This window comes from Ochotona princeps, chromosome 14, assembly GCF_030435755.1.
Source record: "Ochotona princeps isolate mOchPri1 chromosome 14, mOchPri1.hap1, whole genome shotgun sequence".
Lineage (NCBI taxonomy): Eukaryota > Metazoa > Chordata > Mammalia > Lagomorpha > Ochotonidae > Ochotona > Ochotona princeps.
Window position 1 is genome coordinate 16,906,262 of NC_080845.1, and position 22,499 is coordinate 16,928,760.

Here is a 22,499-nt window from a genome sequence, read left to right on the forward strand (position 1 = left end):
GGGTTGGAGTGGGTGGGGGGCTGTCCCCTGGGCCAGGATTTCTCCTGATTGCTAAAGGGAGCTGCACCTGCTGGGCCTGACCACCCTCACCTGTTGTGAGGCCAGAGCTGATGTTCCATAAATACCTTGCCCCGGCCACCCTGCTGATATAAGAGCAGGATCCACTCTGCCCCAGGGGACCTGTACCAACATCCCTAACACTTACAGGCACCAGCCTGCTCCCACTTGTCTTCAACCACCCAGGGACATGAGTGCTGGTAACCCTCCCCTCGGCCGCCTCCCTTTCCCAGGAAATGCACCTAAGAAGCTCAGAAAGCTGAGAAACTCACCCAAGGCCACAGGGCTAAGTAAGGGACAGAGCCCGCACTCCAAGCGACTGGTGGGCTGCAGACCCCCACACCTGCTCCCCAACCACACAGCGCACAGGCTGGGATCAGCCTCACACATTCCATGGCCTCTGCTGCACAGGGCCTGGCACCCAGCAGGAAGGCCATCAACAGGCATCTATTTATAAAGACCTGTCCCAGGCACACAGCATGGTGGTGGTGAGGAGCTCTAGCTCTGGAACCAGATGCTGACTCCACAGCTCAGATTTATAAACTGTAACCAGTCCGGGCGGAGTGAGGCAACCTCCCTGTACCTAAGTTTCCTTATTTGTTTTTTTAAAAAAAAAAAAGGGCACAGAAAAACTCTATAGCATAGGGCTGTTGTGAGAATGAGTGGACGGAAAATGCTTAGAATAACGACACAGAAGGAACACCTGCCACTCTCCTTGCTATTGGCTTATGGCATTCTAGATTGGTTGGCCTGAACCAGAGCTAAACTGCAACTTAAAAAAAATTTTTCCTCAGCTATTTTAAAATCCAAATGTGTGGTATCCTTGGCTAGGTCACACCTGTTCTGCTTTCTTTGGGGACCAGCAGTGGGATGGAGGCAAAACACACCATCTAGAATCCTAAAATGGTGGGTGTAAGTCCAGGCTTTGCCTCCTTGGTTCCTCTGGGCCTTGGTTTTTTTTCCTCCATCCAATAGGTAGAGGCTTCCTTGGTGGGGGTTGGAAGGCTCAGACCCCACAACCCTGGGCCCCTTGGCATCCCTGCACCCAAGCCTTCTTACCTTCCTGTGCCCGGTGAAGAAGAGGGACAGATGGTGCATGGAGCCGCCATTGCGACCCAGCTCCTTCTTGAGGGTGCGGGGTGAAGGGATGGCCCAGGAGGACGTGGTGCCCTCACCATCTGAGCAGTGCAGGGTGGTGTCGGAGGAGAAGCAAGCCCCACGAGCCTCCTGCAGCAGGCTGCCCTCGCTGTGCGTCCGGCGCCTCAGCGAGTTCTGCACCCGCAGCGAGAGACCACCCTCGGCGCCCTGGCCCGTCTCGATCATGCTGCTGCGCTTGGTCCCACTGCGTTCCCCATAGTTGTCATCGCTGGTGTCCTCTTCCTCATCCTCCTCGCCCTCCTCGCCTTCCTCACCGTCTTCTGCCTCCTCTGCATCCTCCTCCTCATCTGAGCTGCCCCCTTCGGCCCCTGCCCTCTGGCTGTAGGCGCTATCTAGCCGGACCTCCGGGATCACGAAGGCGGGCCTGGAGGTGGCAGGCGGGGTACCAGGGGCTGCTGGTGGGTCCCCAGTGGCAGCTGCGACAGTGGTATTGCTGGTGCTAGGGGTCTGCTCAGCAGGAGCCTCAGCAACCAGCGGGGCAGGGCTGGGAGGTGGGTCTTGGGGTGCAAGGTCCTGGGCAGGGGCTTCCTGGATTGCAGAGGCAGCTTTGCTGAATGGAGGATCCTGGCTGGGAAGGGGCTCCTGACCAACAGTCAGGTCATGGAGGGTTGGGGGGTCCTGGGCTGGAGGGGTGTCCTTGCTTGGTGAGATTTCCTGGCCCGGAGAGGGTTCTGTGCAGGTGGGCATGTCTCCGCTGGATTGGGACTCTGGACCAGGAGCAGGTGCCTGTCCCACAGATGCGTCCTGGCTGAGGGCTTGGTCTGGCTCCGGAGGAGGCTCCTGGCCATCCTCGCTGGGTGGGGGGGCCTCAGCAGCCGGCCCCTTGCCTTCAGCTGAGGACATCTCCCTCTTCACATCTGCTTCTGCCTCAAACATCTGGGAAACAGAAAATACACAAGAAAGGCTTAGAACCAGAAGTCACCCGACAATGCTGCCTCCCTCTCCTTCCCCACCCACCTCTCCCCTGCCCCACACACGTGTGGTGACATCACGGCGGCCTGTAGGGAATCCTGCAGCCTCCACACCTGGAAGCCCATACCCCCTTGGAAACAGAAAGTCCTTGCAGCTCAGGTCGGCTCTATCAGGACCACAGTGACCACTCAGGGAAGGAGAGATCGTGGAACCTGCCAGATGGCCTGCTCCTACGGTAGGTGCCAGGGAACCAGGAAGGAGGGACATCGCTGTCCCCGTTTTACAGAAAAGAGGACAGGGGTAACACTGTCTCCGTGAGTGAGAGAAGCCAGGCAGCTGGGAACCAGAAGCAAACCAAACCTCCAGCCGGGAACGTCACAAAGGGGCTGAGTCTTGAGCCCAGCCAAACGGAGTGTCTCCCAAAATAAGGTTTAAAAAAACTCCCGGTGAGTCATTCAAGAAAGAATTCACTCTAAATGTCAACTGTCTTTTTTTTTTTTTTTTTTTGAGACTGGAAACTGGAATGAAACCAGAACTTCAAAATCCTGCCCACACCTGGACTAACCTAGACATCACAGACACATGGAACCTCCCCCTGTAGGATCATCCACCCACGCATTTCTAAACTGTTTGGGGGGAAAACTTCAGGAATTCTACAAAAAAAACCCAAAGCATTTCCTGCTTCCCCACAGTCCTGGTGGCCCGGGGGAAGGTAGTGGTGGTGTGGGAGGGGGTTGCAAGCTCCCAGTGGCAGGTTTTACTACGGAAGAAATCCAGGGTCGCCCCCAACCCCATCACACTGGAAGGCCCTGGGACAGTGGAACCAGCACTACTCGGAGCCCTAAAGGACTTTCCATCCTTCAGGAAGATGCAGCCACTTGGAACTAATGGTGGAGAAGAGCTACACACACTTCGGAGAAGTGATGCATGGGGGTGTGACCTGTGTGTGCAGAGATAAACACACACACACACACACACACAGACTTGAAGTACATGCAGAATACAGGTCAAGAGCCCCTGCTTGTGGAGACTATGAACATCCACTTGATGGATGGGAAAACTGAGCCCCCTCCTACCCCAGCAGTGACTTAGCCACCCTGAGGCCAAAAGGCCATGCCGGAAGCTGAGGTCCTTGAGGAGCCCGAAACCCCAGCCAGGCCTCACAGCTGGGAGTAGGCGACCCAGCCGTGTGGTTCAGGGCAGATGCAGGGTGCTACGCATGTCAGAGGCCACCCTGGAATCTGGGAACCCCAGGGCAGATGTGAAACAGCGTGGGTAGGAGCCGAGGCCCAGGAGTGTGAAAGTGAAAGTGGAGCTGGGCCAGGAAGGAAGTGCTAGAAGCCTCAGACTCAGACAGCTGGGCTCCTGAACGACCTGGCCGAGTTCAGCAACGACACATACTGGGCTCTGGTTCCCAGGCTTGAGACAAGTGCCCACCGACCCTGTGGCTCTCTAGCTCTGGGCCTCCCCCTATAACTGGGAGGGGATCACCAAGGAAAGCCTCAGACCCCATAATCACAGACCTGAAACGTCAGCATAGACAGGGAGGCCAAGGTCCTGAGCGGCCCAGGGACCAGCCGGGCTGGGTGGAGCCAGTCATTAACCCTCCTGGCCTCAAAGTCTCCGCCTCCAAAATGGGACAATACAAAGCTCTTACAAGTGACAGTGGTGGAGGTGACAGCCACAGCCATGTTAAAAATGGATGCTAGAGAGATGCTCTGAAGTGAAAGACCTCAAACTGTGGCACATCTTCCCCATACCCCTTACCCCCACCGGAAGCAACACTGTGCTAAACTCCTAGGCTCACAGACTGTCATGCCTAATGCAGAGTCCTCAACTGGAACTACAGGCCTGGGCTCCAGTGCCCTCGCGCTGCTCCCAGGTGGGGAGAGACCACCCCCTCACCCCCACTGAACAGGTAGGAAGATGAACAGCCCACTTGGCTGGCGACCCAGGGATCTGCCCAAAGCCGCCCAGTGCAGTGAGTCCACGGGCAGACTCGGATCTCAGGCCCTGAGGTCCGGTAAGTCCTGCCCCTTGCCCACCACACCCTCTGCCTCCAACCCCAGCCCATAGAATGGAGAGCATTCTCCCCCAGTAAACTCAACCAGCCCTGCAGCCAGCTCCTCAACAGGGCAGATCCCCACCTGCCTGCAGAAGGACAGAGGAAGCCGCAGCTGGGTACCCAGGAGACCTGAAACGAACTGACTTGGGGAGCACAGTGCAAGGGGAGCAGGCCACATTTCCTCTTTGCTGGGCAGTGGGGTGGGGCCCAGGCCCATCCCAGCAGCCCTCTTAGCCCCCGGGGAAAGTGCAGTGCAGCCCCAAAACCAGAAATGCAAGTCAGCCAGCCTGGGCCAACCCTGCCCCAAAGACGGCCAAACCAAACAACAGCCAGGAGAGGAAGTGCTGCTCAGCAGTTAGCTCTCCCACCTTCCCCGCCCCGCCCCCCATGCGCAGGCCCAGAAACCACCGGACCTGCAGGGCTGACTGGGTGCCCAGCTACATCATGCTGCACAAGTGGAGTTTGGCCCCAAATCGGGCCACTTTCCGGCTCTGCAACTCCAACGGGGTCTCTGAACTTCTCGGACTCCTGGCTTCCTCATCAGGAGCACAGCCCAGGGAGAGCACACCAGACTCCCAGGATGTGGTACCACAATGGTTGTTGGGTGTCTTATTAGGAATGTGGACACTGAGGCCCCAGGTAGGAGGTAGATTAGCTAAGAAAGCAGAGGCTGCAGCTGATTCCTGTAGTATTCTCCTCTCCCGTCCCCAGGGACCTTGACCCTCAAGCATAGGGGAACAGGAGCAGGCCACCAGCACCGCACAGCCCTCACCATGAGAATTAGAGCGTGGGATCCCAGGTATGGCTGTGTGAGCAGCAGCTACCCTGGCAGATTCTGGGAAGCCAGTCCCTACAAGAGGGACAGCAGAGCCAGGGGTACCAAGTGCAGGGGGTAATTCAGGCAGGGCAGAGATGAGGGTGAGGTTCCAGAATGCGTGGCAAGTATGGACTGGGAAAAGGGAACAGAATAGGCGGAGTGTGCTATGGCAAGTCTGCCAAGGGCTGGACACATGGGGAAGGAGGGTGAGGGTCATCAGGGTGTGTGTATGTATGTCCGCGTGCACATGCTCATGCACTGATTCAGTCAGTCATTCTCAGCCCCCAAAGCAGGTGCTAGTGTCACGCACAATCTGTGCCCTAGGTTAAGAACAAAGATTAGATGACTGGTCTGCAGGTGGGCCCTAGTGGAAGTGGTGCTGACAGTGGGGGCATCCAGCTGAGCTGCAGTTGCCACAGGCTGGGGTCACAAGCATTTAGCCAGGACATCTCAGGGAGAGGCCAGCCTGCTCCCCCAAGAATGCCGCCACTGCTACCATCCCACCCTCCCTCGCCCTTCACTTGTTTGGCTTGGCGGGAGCTGGGTTAATGTTGTGCAGGTCTCGCCTGCTGGAAGCACACAGGAAATGAACCAGGCCCTCTAAGTGGAGCCGCTGTTTAGGATCTAATCAAATCCTCTCCCAAATCCAATCCAGAGCTCAGCACTGGCTAGGGCAGGCTGGAACGACGATGCCCAGAGTTTGCGTTCCTACCAGCTGGGATCCTGCACCCCGATTCAGAGGTGCCAGTGGGTGCTGGAAGTGACTTGCCCAGCGTCACACAGGCAGCAACTGTGTGGTGCAAGCCCTGCTGGCTGCTGCAACAACCTGCAGCTCTCTCAGATGATTCATCAGCTGCACTGCCTGTGTTGACCTTAGCCTCAGCATCTGCCCTCCAGAACCACTTCCTGCACCAGGGGTGGGGATGGAGGTGGCGGGGGGGGGGGGGTGGTCAACCAGGGTTTTCAGGTTTCAGGGTGGTCCTTGGCCCCCGGGGATTCTATAGAAAGATTACAGGACATAGAGCCAGGAAGCCGGGGTGGTAGTTCACTTGGCATTTGCTTGTTTGTAGATCACTTGGCTATTTCCTGCCAAGAAGACACCTCCTGCTCAGGAGGACCAGTAGAGCAGAGGACCGAGCCTGCAAGGGGCAGATACTTCCTCTGTGGACAAGAAAGCCACTTGAGAAAGTGGCAAGGCACTCCTGACTGGTGCTCGGTCTCCAAGCTCCACTTCTATGCTCGGAGTTGTTCCTTGCAGCTTAGGGCATGCTGGGTCACCAGCTTTTGGGCCCTGGCTCCATGTTGACTTCCAAGAAGTCAGCCTCCCTGGCCCAGCCTCCACCCAGCTCTCCTCTAGCCTTGGCCACCACCTTAGAAACCTCCTAGACTGATCTCTTTTCTGCCCCCCACCCCAACAGCACAGCTAGAGCAGAGTCTGGGAAGGTGCAGGGCTCTGACACCAAGCCCACTTCACACTTATGGGCTGGAGGGCCCGGGGCTTAACCTTCGGTGCCTGCTTTCCTTAGCACTAACATGGGATGGACAACACCCACTCAGAGTTTATTAGAGGAAAAAAGGAGCTAGGGTACATTCGGAGCTCTGCACAGTGCTGGCACCTGTAAGCACGCATGGCCAACATGGTACATCTTGGCTTTAACATCTCCCTCCCTGGTCCTCTGACCTCAGCCTCTGTCACAGGCTTTACAGCCTGCCCATCAAGACCTGCTCCAGACACCTCCCATCTCACCCCTGCATGCACCTATCCCAGTCTACGGACACCCTCTGCATCATCTGGCTGTGGGTCCTTCCAGTCTCCACTGCCAGCCAGGTCCAGCAGACAAGCATTCACTCAGCAAATCCTCACAGAATAGCCATGTACCACAACAATGTCCTAGGCTTAGTGGGTGCTGCAGGAAACAGGAAAGACGATTACTGCCTGCATGCTGCCTACATGATGGAAGGAACGGACACACTTGAATCAAGTTGCCACCCACATAAGTGATGGGGTGAATACAAACCGTGATCTCTAACGTGAAGGAAACCTCAAGATGCTGTGCGACAGAAAGGGTGGTATGCGTTGGGAATAGCCACCCTGCGGAACAACGACACTGAAATCTGATCCCTGGCCATGGAGGGCACACACAGACAAGTGCTCCATACCAGGAAGGGATCTGAGCGTGCTGGGGGAATGGAGAGCACAGAGCTGGATATACCTGCTAGGTGTTCCCTCAATACCCTCATTCCTGTGTCAGAGATGCCTCCAGGGTCGCCCAAGCCTGGCACTGGTGTTTCATTCTCTCTTCCTCTTCCTTGGCCACCAAATCCTCCTCACTGGCCACTGTAAAGTCGTAGGCACTCTCCTGCTGACCAGGCTGCACGTGCTGGGGGACAGAGTCTACACTGAAACTCTGTATTTTCTGCTGCATTCCCAGAACACCTCTAGAAATTAAAATGAACTGAGCCGTCTCATCAGTTCATTGCCACAACTGCCCTGCAGATTATCCTCATCTCCCATCCAGACAACACTGATCCCCTTGTGCTGGTCTAAACCCACCCTAGCGGTTCTCTGTGCAGTGTGTCAGGAGAAGCTTCCAACTGCAAACCTGAACGTATTACTCCCAAGCCTTATACCTGGATATGCCTCCCAGCGCCTTGGGTCAAGAGCAAATCCTGCATCCCTGGGAAACTCCTGGTGGGTCCATCTCTCTCTCCAGCTTCACATCTGCCCACTCCTCTCCTTTAGTATTTGATGAGGTATAAATGGATGAATAAATGAGTGAGCAATTCAGCAAACATCACACGATTCCCTGGACTTCCCCTCCTCAAAGCGTGGCCTGTGAACCATGAGTGCAGCCTCCGTAGACAGTTGGACAAAACAGACTCTCAAACTACACTTACCAGAGCAGAAACTGCATTTTCACAAGAAATTGGATAATTCTGGGGAGCAGGCAGGTAACCATGGCCTGCGAAAGGGAAGTGATAATACCCAAGGTCACGCAACAGGCTCACACCTAGAATGCTGCCCAGGACCCAGACGGGGCTATCTCCCCTCATACACACTACACCCTCTGCACCAGGAAACTCACACATACAAGAGGCACCACTTTAGGGCAGGATGGAGCACCACAGGGCCCTCATTCCTGCTCCAAATAAACAGAGGCCTGGCTGCAGGAGTAGAGGGAAGACAGATGAAGGGGTGATATGACCACATGCCAAAACTTTGTCCCCCTAAAGCATCTCTCAGATCCTAGGTCTATTGGGGTCTCACTGCACCGCACTGGGTAGGACTGTACAATATTCTGTTGAAAGCAATTCCAAGACCCAGTGAGATCTCTTGCCCTAGTTCAAAAAGTCTGGGAAGCAGGTAATCCTAGAAGTGAGGTGACAGGAGGTTCCTCTTAGAACCCACATCCCCCACCCACCCCTGTTCTCATCCCTGCCACCTGACAAGTCCAGGCCAGAAGGACTGGCCCCTGGAGGCCTGCTGGAGATACCCCATTACTTAGCGGGGGCCCCCCCAAGGCCAGGGTTCTGGGAACATGCAGCCCCTGCCAGGTCCCTTCTCCCAAGTCTTGGTCAACAGGTCTTTAATGGTGTTGGGAAAAGGCCAAGAGAGCAGTTTTGCAATCTAGGCCCACATCACACAGCACCCAAAGACCCTTCTCCACCTGCAGCTCTCTTGTCTGAAAGACTGTAAGGCCACAGTAGGGGTGTGTGCAACCTCTGCCCCTGCCTTGGATAACTGATGTCTCATCAGGCTCCTGGACCTCTCCTGCCCCAGGACTGAGTGATTGGCTCAGGCACCAATTCACCTGTAGCTCCACTCTATGCCCCTCTTAACCTCCTCCACTGCCTTGCCTAGACACACCCACTTCCTGTTCCATGCCTCTCCCATCCTCACCCCACGCCATGAGCCCTATTGAGGTGCTCCCTCCAGGACCCTACTGGAGGGCTCTGCCTTCTCCTGCAGCCCTGGCTTGCAGTGCTCTTGGGATCCTGGAGGCAGGCCCTGCCTTAACTCGTCAGGATTGTGTGCAGAGTTACTCAGTAATTGTCTATGGGGTTCCAGCCATAGGCTAGGGCCTGTGCCAGGTGCTGAGACCACATAGCGGCAGGGCACATTCCCTACCTGGAAGGCACCAAGGGAACAATGTGCAGGAAAACGGCCAGGCCCCTCTCCCACCCCAGGGGCTGCCAGAAGCATGGAGGCAGCAGGGAGGCAGCAGCAAAAGAGGCTCTTGCAGGGAGGGAGGGAGGGAGGTTAGGCAGGTGATGGGACAGGACACCGCAGACTGCAGGAATACGGGAGAACAGACAGGTGCTTTGGGCAGCAGGAGAATGGGTAGGTTATGGAATGTGAACTCTACCCTGAAAGCTGTGATTACTTAGTGCCTCAGGGCCAGGAAACGTGGTTCTGGGGATGGCCAAGACACTCAAGGGTGATGACGGGTTGGGAGCAGGGGCAGGGGGGCGACTAACTGTGCACCTTCTACACACCCGGCTTGACACAGGAGGACGTGAAAAAGCTCTGGGATATGCATATTGTGGAAAAAAGGAAACCACATGAGTTTCAAAGATTTTTGGTCACAAAATAAACTTATGCTTTAATTTCATTTTCTACAAATGTTTTGAAGTTCCCTTGTATGCGCTCTCACTTCTGACCGCCCTGTCGAGGGTAGGATTACCAGTTCCATTTTGCAAATTAGGAAACTGGGGTCCAGAGAGGTTAAGCAACTGATGCAAAACTGAAAACCAAAGAAGGAAACTATGTCAGGGATGAGGGGGCAGCAAGACAGAGACCTATCCTAAGCCTGCCCAGGGCCACAAGCACAAGGCAGCCAGGGCTATAGAGGAAGCAAAGAGCTAGCGCATTGTGGGAGCATCCTATGGGTGCTCACAGGTACAGGCAGGAAACAGAGCTGGGGAAGCAGAGATATTAGGGAAATGAAATGGTGCAGTCTCATGCACACTGCGAATAAAGGAGTCAGTACTGAAACCAGCCACAGTTGGGCCGGACTCCAAAGCCTTGCTCTTGCCACTAGCCCAGAGCCTCCTTCCCTGCCTTCCTTACTTTTCTCCCTCCATTGGTCCTTCAAAGCACCTGAGCACCTTCCTGGAGCAGGCACTGAGCCAGACACTGCAGACTGCTAGGAAGCAGTGGGCAGCCACAGGTGCAGGGATCCGTTCTTACTCCAAAGGGCTGCAGATCAGGTGGCAGGAAACTGGTTCACCAAACTTCAGCTACCTGGCAGCTCTCCCAAACTGTCCCTACCATGGAACACTTTCAGAAGAGGAGCAGAGCACGGGACTTCTCTGCATTATTCCAAATGAGGCTGACCAAACAGAAAGCTCTGCTGTGCTGGGAACATCCTAGAGAAGATCCCAGGGTTCCTCCATGAGAGACCACTGGAGTAGCCATCTAGACACAGGATGTGGCACAGTCCTATGGGTGAAGGTCACCATCTGAGGCCCCAGCCACACTGCTGCCTTCACTGCCTCCCTGAGGAGACACACCTGTCTGCTGAGGCTGGTACTGGGCTTGGGTGTGGCTGGGTTCACTCCAGCTCATCCTCCTGCCATCCCTCTGTCATGGAACTTCCTGGCACCCTGCTGGGTCCTGCTCACCACATCCAGCTCTAAAACCCTCCCATCCCTCCAGGGCCAAGTGTCAGCCCCTTGCTGACCTCTCCATTGCTGTTTCTCCTCTTCTCCCTCCAAACAGTCTGACCCATCTATAGTTCTCCACATACACTCACCTCTCAGGTTTACCTATGCTCTTGCTGTCCTACCTTCCCAGACCACCCCCCTCCTCCCTCCAGCTCCCTGGAGAGCCCCTGTCCTCAGTCTTCAGATCTCCAGCTCACCTACCAGTGCACTTGCCCTTTGACCTTACTCTACAATGAGAAAGGATGACCTTTTTAATCAAAATGAGTCTTGGCCTCTATATGACACCATGCACAAAATCTATTTCAAGTGTATTTTATATTTAAATATGCAACACAAAACAGTAACACTTCCAGGAGGTAACATAAGAGAATACACCGATAGCCTTGAAGTAAGCAAAGAAATGAGATTCAATAAACACTCTCTGTAAAAGAAAAAATTAACAAATTGGATTGCCTGAAAATTAAGAACTCTCATTCTTCAAATATTCTCTGGAAAGAATGAAAACGCAAGCCCAGAGACAGAGAAGACATTTGCAATGTGTTTATCCAACAATGAACACATATCCAGAATATTTTTACACTTCTACAAATCAATCAGAAAAAAATTATTCAGTAGGAAAATATGGAAAAGATTCTAACAGGCACTTTGCACAAAAGAGATCTTTCAAAGGCCAATCAATGTATGAAAAGGTACTCAACCTCATTAGTCATCAAAGAAATGCAGCTTGAAGCCACAATCAGATACTATGGTATCTAATGTCATTAATAATGGTAAGAACTCAGAGCATCCGGCACTCCAGCACAAGGCTCCAAAGAGGGTGGACTGGTGTCACACTTCGGAAAATTATATGATGGTATCTACTATGGCTAATTATATACAACCCTATGACTCAGCAGTTGCAAACCTTGGGTATTTACCCAACAGAAAGCACATGCAGTAAATCAAAAGACTCAGGCAGGAATGTTCACAGCAGCACCACTCATTACAGCCTTGCACTGGAAACAACCCAAACATTCACCAACATAGAACGGTAGAATAAACACTGTGGCATGGTCACACAATGAAATATCATACAGCAATGAGAACAAGCAAAACAAAACTGGGTGCAATCACATTGATGAATCTCACTGTCAAAATGCTGACAAATAGAAGTCACCAGAAAACACACCACACACACACACACACACACACACACACACTCTCAGGGACGGGTACAGTGGTACTCAGGTTAAACTGCAGTATGAGATGCCTCCATTGCATATAGGCATGCCTATAATTAAGTTTTGCATCAGTTTCTGATCCAGCTTCCTGGTAGTACACCTGGGAGGCAAGAGATGATGGTTCAAGTACCTAGGACCGTGTCACCCACATGGGAGACCTGGATAGAGGTCCTGGCTCCTGACTTCAGCTTAACCCAGCCTGGCTGTTGGCAGGCATTGCAGCAATGGACCAACCGATGGAAAATTTCTTGTTTTCACTCTTATTTTCTTCGAACCTTTCAAATAAACAATTAAAAAATTTTTTTTAAAATAAAGAATCCATACTCAGTGGTTCTGTTTATACAAAGAAAGACAACATTAATTAATGCGAGAGTCAGGACAGAAGTAACCTTGAGGTTTCTGGAATACTAAAAAGTTCTATCATTTTAATTACTTATTTTTATTTTGAAAGGTAGAAAAACAGAAATAGAAAATCTTCCATCTGCTGGTTCTCCCCTCCCCACCTCAAATACAGCAGCCAGGGCTAGAGCAGGCCTATTATGCCAGGATCCCAGAACTCCATCCAGGTCTCTTATGTGCGTAGCAGGGACCCAAGAATTTGACCCTCCCTCACTGCTGTCTCCAAGGGTGTGCATTCGCAGGAAGCTGGGCTTGGAAGCAGAGCTGGTGCTTGTGCTCCAGTTGGCTTGTTCCACCTCTTTACCTGGATGGAGTTACTTAGGTACCTGAGCTTGGTGAAAATCCCGCAGCTGTGTTGCCTTTCCTAACATTCCTGAATGTGTGCTAGACTTCTGTTTGAAAACTGATTTGAAAGACACATGGAAATCTCACCCCAGTAGCTCCTCCGGCGTTCCCTGGGCTGAGGCAGTGGCTCTTTGCCGTGCCTTTCCTACACACCTTTCACAGCTTGCAAGAAGCACACTAATTCCCATTTGCCAAGCATCCTCTCTGTGTCAGACTCTGAGCCAAATACTTCCCTGATGTCATCACACTCAACAGTCTCCAGTGAGGCTAGGTGCTAGCCTAGGTTTTCCCACCGTTCTACCGCCTGCAGAACCTGGGGCCAATATGCATACAGCATGTCTCTGTACTTTACACATACCATCTCATTGAATTGCAGAGACTTGGATTACTGCCCTTGGAAATATAGGCAGCAGACTGGAGTATCTTATTTAAGGAGCTGCTGTAGAGTAACAGCCCATGCCCCTATACAGCACATCAAGGACGGACATATGGCTGCACACAGAAAAGTGATGTCTACCTGCCTGGGAGTAGAAACGTCTGCACCTCAGATATATAAACCAGAACTGAGACCTGTTCCTTTAACTTGCATTTGTGTACACAACCAGGTTCAGCCCCACTTGCTCCAGGAAGTTTTCCTGTGGCACCTGGACTGCTTCGAATGCTTCCCCAGGGTTCCCACAGCCACGCAGTGCCTGCCTGTCAAAGCTCTGTGGTTTCTATTACCTGCCCATCACTGACACTGAGGACCAGAGCTTTAGTGGTACTGGTAAACAAATGGCACACAGTAGATGTTTAACACATTTAGAAGGAAGGCATGGAGGGAGCTGGAGAGCACAGTACTGAACTGCCATTGGCATCAACTGGAAACTCCACTCATCAAGGTCTGCACCATTGAACACTGCTCCAGCCAAGCCACCAACCCCTGGCTCCTCCAGCGTCTCTCGGCATTTCCAATGCCATGCAAAGAGTGGCTCTGTGTGGCTCCTTCTCTGCCTCTGCCCATGTCACCTCATCTGTGAGCCTGTGCCCTGTGTCCTAGGTTCAGCTATTAGCCTGAAGCCAACCCTACCAAGAGGTGACAGATGTCACAGTGAACTCTGACTAGGGGGTGAAAAGCATGGCCCGGTTCCAAATAACTTGCCGCTTATCCTACCTTTCTAAGTAGGGAACCACAGGCAGTTCTCCAGGCCATATAGCCAGGTGCAGGCAGGCTGGCCCACGGCAAGCAGAAGAGGGGAGGAGCCCTGGGCCATCTGGAGAAGAGGGCACACCTAACAGCCATCCACACATCTTTAGGGATGACCTAGGCCCACTGCCAGAAGCAAGGGAAGTATCCTGGGACTGACTCTCCTCTCCTTTGTGCCTAGAAACTGACCTCCCAAGTGGCCCATGGCCTCAGCACCCCACCGCCAAGCCCTGCCCTTACCCCCACCCCATTCCTGGACTTCTGGGTGCAAGTGGTTGTGCAGGGAAGGCAGCGGCTCCCTGGGACTGGGCCCAGCTGACCTGCTATGAATGCCTCCAGCCTCTCCGGGCTTAGGGGGCTGAGCTGTAGGCAGCCTTGTTTATCCCTGGGAGGAATGATGGTTTTTCCCTGAGCAGTGACATCTTGGAAACGGCCTGGCTCCATAAACAACAACAAACCTCTCAGCCTCGGCTTGGGCTGCTTTGTTGCATGAGAAGGCTTCTAATCAGAGGCGTTTGAGCCACAGGTTGGGGGGCTGTTTCCTTGCAAAGTTAGACCCTAGCCTTGAACCTGACTCCTGGAATTCAGGAATTGGAAGGGGTGTACAAAGAATCAGAGAATCGAATGGCTGGAAGAGACTTGGTCCAGTCCCTGGTTGCTGCTAGGAAGAAATTGATCCAAAGAGGGCAGTTTGTCTGAGATCATCCAGTGACGAGAGGCCGGAAGATGCCTTGGTCTAGCATACACCATCACTTCCAGAGAACAGCAAGGATTTAGTAAGTAAACCCCAGGGTCTGGAAAGGAAAGTGTCACCAGGGAGCCCCTGGATTGACCCTTCTGAGGCATCCAGTGGTTGCACATGGGGAGGGGGGTGGGAAGGAAGACCCAAGCTGCAGGACTTGTTGCTGCCTTGCTGCTGAGTTGCACATAGGCTCAGGCAAGTCCTCCTGTGCCTGACCTTTTTCTCCATCTACCATCCCCAGGACCTTAGAAACCAAATGGGAAACTGGGACTTGGTTGGCACGGCCATTCCCCCTTCAGCTGTGCCTCCTCTGGGAAAGCAGGACAGACCACCAGCTGAGAATCAGTTCCCAGCCTCAAGGAGTTTCAGGAGCTTAGCTCCAAGCCCCAGGAGTCTGTGCAAAGGATCGCAAGCACTGCATTGGAACCAGACAGAGCTCTACTGTCCATGGCCCTGGCTAGATATGGACACCATCCAGCCCAGAATGGCCCTAAGTCAGCTTCTCTTGAGCCTCAGCCAGGCTTAAATTCTCATCCAGCTCCCATTGAAACCAGCCTCGGCCCTCTGGGCAAAACCCTGACCTTATAGAGATCAGGACCCCTCATAAAAAGAGCTGCTCACCAGGCCTTCCGGTTGCCAATGCCCATTCTCTTGCCAGGCATAGAGCCAGGAGATGGGCAGGCAGAGCTAACTGGCCGGAGCAATTCAACACCTCTCTCCACCCATGCCGTGGGACCTAAGTCAGGCTACGGGGACTCAGGCTCAGATCCTGCCTAAACACTACACAAAGCAAGCACATGTGTGGACTTCTGCCACCAATGCTTGCACTTCTTAGTTTGGGCTGTGGAAGTTGGATGGGGTTAAAGCCTGCAAGGGAGGAAGAAGGGCTTCCCACCAGATGGAAGTGGGGGCAAAGGGATGGGAGATGCAGCAGCATCACAAACACCAAGAACTCCTGAAGCCTCACGGGTGATCTCGGGGCCCAAAGCGCCCAAAGACTTCCCACCAAGGGGTCACTTGCCTCAGCAGCCTCCATTCTCATCAGCTGCCTGCATCTTGGATGCTGAGCTGGCCCTGGAGCAAGTCCTGCTAGAAAAAACTTGGCTCCTGGGAGGGCCCGCCCTGGGCTAATCCATGCCACGTGCCAGGGCTGGGGAAGAGGGAGGTGCCCCTTGGCTGAGTGCAGAGGACTCCAGGGGCCCTGGTGGAAACTTTGACAATGGCTGCAATGCCCTGGCTGAGGTCCCATGGGCACTGGTGGGGCAGGTCTCTACAGCTCCCTGCTTCCGGAGGTGTGTACACGCCAGCCATCACAACAAGGGAGGTGGGAAGATCTCCCAGCCAGAAGACCCAGGGACTTTAGGATGTGGAAAGTTGGAGAGAGTTACCGGGGGCTGGGGGCAGCTGGTAGTCGTGCACCAAGTGAGGTATTTCAGGTCAGGGGTCCCATCCTCCAAGCTGAGTTAGCTAGTGCAGGTCAGGGCTACGGCTTCCATGTGACCTGTGTTCACGGTGTCTGAGGCAGTTTTCTGTCTTGGTCCTGGCTCAGCCATTGAACTACTGTTGGAACTGACAAGCCATCCCTCTTTCTAGGCCTAGGTTCTCCCTGGACACCTTGGGACAAGAGTGGGGACATGGACCCTTCACACTGAGAGCAACACGGCTTTCCACCCACTCTCAGCAGCTAGCTCTGTGAATGAATGGGTCTCTAGCCACTACCCACCCAACCCCCTTCTCTACTCTGGCAGAGCCACAGAAGCAGGTGCAGGCCCTACCCCAAGGGCCCTTGAGCCCAGGAGGCAAAACATCATCACTTGTGCTTGCCCTGGACATTTCTGCAGAAGTCAAATCCCAGAGATCCGGGTGACCACCCCAAGACCAGAGACTGGAGACCACCAGTGGAGCTAGGCAAGAGCTGCTGTCCTCAAGCGCCTGGTAGGCGGCCAACATCCCTGACACAATAGCCAACACTGCTGGCTGAGAGCTCTCTCCCCACGCAGTGTCCCGACTTCACGGTCACCAAACATTTCTCTCCCGGAAAGAAAAGCTAACTAGCAAACTGAGGAGTGGGGAGCGGCGGTGCCCCTAGCCCTGCAGGGACCCAACACACAGACACACAGACACACAGCTATCTTTACAGAACACACTGGCTTGCTTGCAACATCCCTATCAATGGCTGCCCTGGGAAAAAAACAAAAGGAGCAGGGGCATGAAGTAGCTAGCACAAGAGCACCCTGCCCGCCCCCACCCCTCAAACACACCCCTGCCTCCAAGGCACGTACCAAGCACCAGCCAGCAGAGACTAAGAGGGCTCCTGCTGCTGCCACCGCCTACCAGCCAGTCCGCCGGGTCTCCACCCGGATCCTCCCGCGGCCGGGCGGCTGTGGCTGTGGCAGCTCCTGGCGGCCAGCAGTGTCAAGCTCCTTTGTGTCAGCAGGGCTATTTATGGACTCACCCAAGTTCCTGAGGGGAGCGATACCTGCCGGGGAAAGCAGAACCCAGTGGCCAGGTTCCACCTCCTACATTTAGGTAGCATTTTCAAAACCCTTGCATCACCCGTCCCTCCTCCCACTTGTCCTCCGCCTCCTTCTAGCCTTCCTCTTCCTCCTCCTCCTTCTCCAGGGCCCTTCCCAAACACACACCCTGTCCAGCCGGCGGCCGCCACTCTGGAGAAAAGCTGAGCTTCTTTCTTCCATCAAAGACAAAACTCCGCGGCTTCCCACACCACTTTCAAATGGGCGACGGAGTCCGGGATGTCTCTGCGCGCTGTGCGCGAGTCCTCGGCGAGCCTGTCCTTCTGCCGGGGACCCAGCTGGCACCCTGGGGTACACGCTCACACACTCACCGACGCCGGCTCCCCTGCTGCCCGGCCCCAGTGCCCAAGCTGCCCCGCGGAGTGCCGCCTCGGAGGGCGAGGCATCCCTCCGCTGCAGGCGGCACCCCTCTGGCACTGGGATCGGGTCGGGAGCCGGCTCCGCCCCACGCACAGCACAGCCTGAGGGCTCCCGGGCTGGGGCAGCCCGCAAAGCCGCCTGCCGCTCCCCCAGCAGGACTCAGCCAATCACCGAGGCTTACCCGGCACACCCCCACCCCCACGCTGCTCTGTCCCAGCCGGCATCTGCAAGTGAACCCAGGGGCCCCGGAGCCCTCACAGCTGACCAATTCACGGGTGTGGTGGAGTGGCGGCTTCAGCACCCTCCGGCAGCATCCCCCGGCACAGCTGGATAAGCGTTTAAGTGCCTTTGTAAGCCAAACTCCGTGATGCACAGACCTTAAGATAGGCTGACCCTGGGTGAAGGAGATGTCCCCAATCCAGGGATCATACCGGGAAGCAAGGGTCCCCAGTTGTAACTCCAGCTCAGCACTGGGTGTTGCTGAGCAAAGTCCCTGCCCTTCTCCGAGCCTCAGTTTCCATGCCTGTAGAATGGGCCTGAAACCCCTGAACTGCCCACCTGTGGGATGGATGGAGGATTTAGTGAGCCAGCTTTTGGCTGCCCCTTTTTGGACAGTAGCTCTGAACCAGGTCTTGCTCCCAGAGCTTTGCCTGCATTAATTCATTTAATGCTGCTTGGTGTGGTGTGCAGCAGGACTATTATCACCCTGTTTACAGACACGGGACCTGCAGAGGGTGAGTGGCGCCCATGGTTGTGAGCCAAATGGCTATGAAGCCAGGATGGAAGAGTGATCAGTCCAGCTCCGAGCCTGTTCTTCCCTGGTGAGAACCAAGCAGTCTACAGGCACAAAGCTGTTCTTAGATGCCATGAACACTGCTCCTGGAGCCCAGGTGGAGGGAGTTGTGCCCATCCCAGGGCAAGTGGTCCCTTCAGTGGCGGGCACAGAAGGAGCACCATCTCCTGTCCTCAGCCACTCTGTTTTTCCTGAGGTAGCCCCAACACCTCCCGAGTCCCTGAGTCCCTTCTTACCTCATGCTCTATTCCCACCTCTCCCATCTCTCATGCTACACAACTGTCTGCACACATACTGGTTCAAGAAAACACCCTTCGCTGGAGCAACTCAGGGCACCAATAAGCTCCCAGGGGCGTTTTGCTGTGTCAGAGGCAGGGTAAAGGGAGGATACAGCCACACCAGCCTGGACAGAGCCCAGGAAGGTTTCAGACTGGGAAACTGTCACTCGGTGGGTTCTTGGGGAACTAGGAGGTAAGTCTCAGAAGATGGCCGATTCCCAGGGGGACAGGCTGGTTCCCAGGATGGCCTTGCTGGAGCCTGGGAGGAATTCTGAGGGTGGAAAGCCTGCACACAGGGCTCCCTGCTTCCACAGGTCTCCACCTGCTTTCTGATGCTCTCCTAGCTCAGGAGTGGCTAGTCCATGCCCAGGCCCTGTGCTGGTTCCCTGGGGATGGGACGATGGAGAAGACAGACCCAGGCCCTATACTCCTGCAGCTGGTCATCCAGTGAGGAGGGTACAGACAGCAGCCACGTGGTCCCACCAACAAGCTCACAATGAGACTGTGATAAACAAAGCAGCTCTGCCAAGCCGGGGCGCTAGGTCCAGCACACTTTCATCAGAGCCCTGGATCACAGCACCGAGGAGAGTTGGCCAAGCAGCTCCAGGACCCAAACCAGGGGCTTGCCAGACCAGACTGGCCAGGGCAGTCCTGGGGCAGCTACTCTCTTCTTTCTGTCCATGCAGTGGCCTTCCCAGAATACAACCTGAGGTGACATAGGGGTGTCATGGTTGCCAGGCTGTATCCCTGGAGATCTTTCATTCCCATCTCTTCATTTATAGCCAGTGAAACTAAAGCCCAGAAAGTGAGCATGACTCTCAAGAGGCAGAGCAACTGGTTAGCAGGACTTGGAGCAGCCACTACTTGGTCCCAAATCCTATGTCTCACACCTAGATAAATGACAGTGCTATTCAGTACAGCAGAAATGACAACCCACAGGGCAGTGAAATATATAGGTGGCCTGCAGGCCCCAAGGGGTCAATACCTCAAGATATTCAGGGCCCAAAGCCCAGGTGTTGATGTACAGGTTCTAGTTACCCAAACCTGACCCTCAATGACAGTACCATTCCATGCACATCCCAATTACAAAGTTCTCACAACTTGCTTAGATTACAACTGCTAATATCCCTATTTCACAGATAGATAAACAGAGGCCATGAGAGATTATGAGCCCCTCCCAAGATTACCCTTGAGCCAGTGTAGACCTACAGAGGGAGCTGGGTCCACTTTCTATTATGTGTACACTATTCAACCCTCATCAGGCAGCCTGAGAAGCTGTCTGTGCACCCCAAGTACCAGCAAACTCCCCACCTCAGCAGGCAGCAGCACCCAGGACAGGGTCCACCTCCCATGGGGCAGCACCGTCAGGCAGGACCCAAGGCTCCAGAGAGGCCTAGGGAGATGCAGGCCAGGTGCTGGTCCTACCTCTCCTCTGCAGCTCACATCTTCCTTTCCTGTCTCCATTCTGTTAAGCCCAGTGCACCAACAGCCCTACACAAACAGGAGCCCACTTCCTTTCCCTGTGCAGACTCTTCTGGGCGAAGCGAAGTCCTGTCAATGTCCCTCACACAGAGAGCAGGGCACCTGCCAAGGGTTGTTCATTCAGTCTCCCCATCCTAGAAGGTGACAGTGCCAATGGTACAGTGTAGAAGTAGTGGAGAGGGTTGGTGCAGGAATGAGAACATGAGGGAGACTAAGAGCACCCCCTTTGCACTGCCAGCACCTGCTCAGGCCTTCCCAGAGTCTGGACACCCCAGCCTGTGTCAGGTGACACACTAGACTCCCCTCTACAGAGCCCTGCTCCCAGACTGCTACTTCAGAAAGTCAAGTGTCTGGGCTGCTCTGAAACTCCCTGGAAGTGTCTGTGCATATGCTCCGTGGTCCGAAGCTTTGAACCTGCTAGCCTGCCAAGGACTGAGGGTCCACCGGCTGCATGCATAAAGACCCTCCCCTCTGCAGGCAGCCAGGAAATCTGGTCATTTGGATGCTCAATGAGTTCCTACTTAGCCAGGAGATAAGGATATGGGGTTGGCAGGGAAAGAGCCTGCTTCTAGGATGGAATGCAAAGGTGGGCATAGCAGATGTGGGTGCTGATACTGCACACGAGGTTGTCTGGCCATGCTTTAGCCTCTGAGATCCTAACCCTGGGATACATCCTCCTATGGCTAGTTGCAGGTGGGAATCTAACTGTTCCTGGTAGCATGTGCTTTGTCCTGAGGTTACCATCCTAAGTGATCGGGTAGCTCTAGGTTCAAGTTCACAGGGAATTTTGGTTCTAACATGCAGAATCCAGGTTAATTCCCTTCTCTCCCTGGCCTCTTGACGTGGAGGAGAGACCCAGAGTCCCAGCAGTGATCATTCTCATTTCCCTCTCAGGTCTCCTACTACAGTGATCACCTGTGTCAGTGGTACTCAGAAACAGCCCAGAAAGTCAGAGTGAATGACTATTGGGAAAGTTAGTCTCTGAGTCTGTTTCCTCTCCTTCACTGGGCCCTGGCAGGGACTAAACGAGGTGTTGTGTGTGGACTGCATGGCACACAGTAAGTGCTTGATAGATGAGCACTGCTGTCATTGTTGGTGTGTCATTACTATAGCACTATAGGTGGACAGAATTAACTTCGAGAGGGTTGGTGTGAGCAGGAAAGATAGACACCGTAACACCTGCTGATGGCCTAACACACACCTGGTGTGTACTGAGAGCTGGTGATTATTGATGTTACTGTTTTGGCATGGTTTGCATCCCCCAGGGGTTTGTATACTGAAAGTTTAGTTTCCAGTGTGGCAAGGCTGGTAGATGGTGGAGCCTTTAAGATGCAGGGCCTAGAGCAACATAATTGGGTCACTGGGGGCACTGCCCTGGGAAGTAATAAGCCTAGTTCTCGTGGGACTCTGGCTAGGTCTCACAAGCTTGTTGTTACAAAAGAGTAAGACTGGGTCCTCTCTGCTCCCTGACTCCCCATCATGGGATCTCTTCCTCCCCTACTCTGAAGCTCCCACCACTATGTCTGCTATGAGGTCACCCAAACTGAGCAAGTGCCTGTGCCATGCCCTTGACCTTTGAGACTGCGAGCTAAATAAGCTTCATTTCCTTATGAATTGTCCAATCTCAGGTATTCTGTTATAGTAAGGGGAAGAGGACTAATACAATGACCACTTACTGAGCTATAGGGTGTTATCAATTTGCCCATGTCATGGATCAGGTAACTAAACTTGGCAGAGCAGAGGCATTCATTAACCCCAGGACTTCTGCTCTTAACTGTATGTTCGTCCCCTAGGCACGCTTCCTAAATGTCTCTTCCTTTGCCATTAATCTCTTCATCAGCAACAATTCTCAGCTTTCTAATAGGAACCGAAGTAGGAACCATGGCAGGATACCAAGTCCCCCCACTGGAGCTGGCCCCGAAACCTGTGGTTGACTGGCTTCTGTCCTCAGCCCAGGGCACACTTTGTGGTCACCTCAGTAGTATCAGCCAGACCTTGGGCAGTTACAGCAGCACAGAGCGACCAGGAGCCATGACCATCTCCCTTCCTGGCGCTAGCCCAACCAGTCACATGCTGGCCTGAAATTTCAAGCTTTTGGGAGCAATCCTCAACCCACTGTGTTCTTGCCAGCTCGAGGGCCGGCCGAGTACTGACAAGTTGAGTTCCTGGAAAGTGTGGAGCATCCATGCCCTTCCCTGGGACAACCTCTGCTTGGACTGTTGGCCTTGAGTTCAGGTTGTAACCAGAGGATTGGGGCGGCAGGGGGCTGGGGGAGGCAGGACGTAGATGCAAACACTACAACTGTCTCCCATGAATCCCAGGGCTAAGCCAAGCCTTTCTCGGAGTCTTAGTGTCCCCATCTGCAAAACCTGCACACTGTAGGACTTGATCTGTCTACTCAAAATATAGTCTGCAGAACAGTGAGGGTTCATGAGCTGCTTTGTACTATTCCCAATGAGATAAGTAGCAAAACTGAGAATGGCT

At 54.0% G+C, this 22,499-nt stretch overlaps 1 protein-coding gene across 5 annotated transcripts in view; it reads right to left on the reverse strand.

The window, feature by feature from the left end:
• Window positions 1-22,499, reverse strand: part of RGS3 (regulator of G protein signaling 3) — a 125,674-nt gene that overhangs the window by 11,588 nt on the left and 91,587 nt on the right. For 2 of the 5 annotated variants that reach the window (XM_058672851.1, XM_004594939.2), the window contains one exon: window positions 1,117-2,091. In XM_058672851.1, the coding sequence (XP_058528834.1) occupies window positions 1,117-2,091 (975 nt within the window). Of the gene's footprint in view, window positions 1-1,116; window positions 2,092-16,850; window positions 16,995-17,023; window positions 17,121-17,210; window positions 17,596-22,499 lie in introns of those variants that run through there. The other 3 variants (XM_058672853.1, XM_058672852.1, XM_058672854.1) reach the window with 3 other exon arrangements.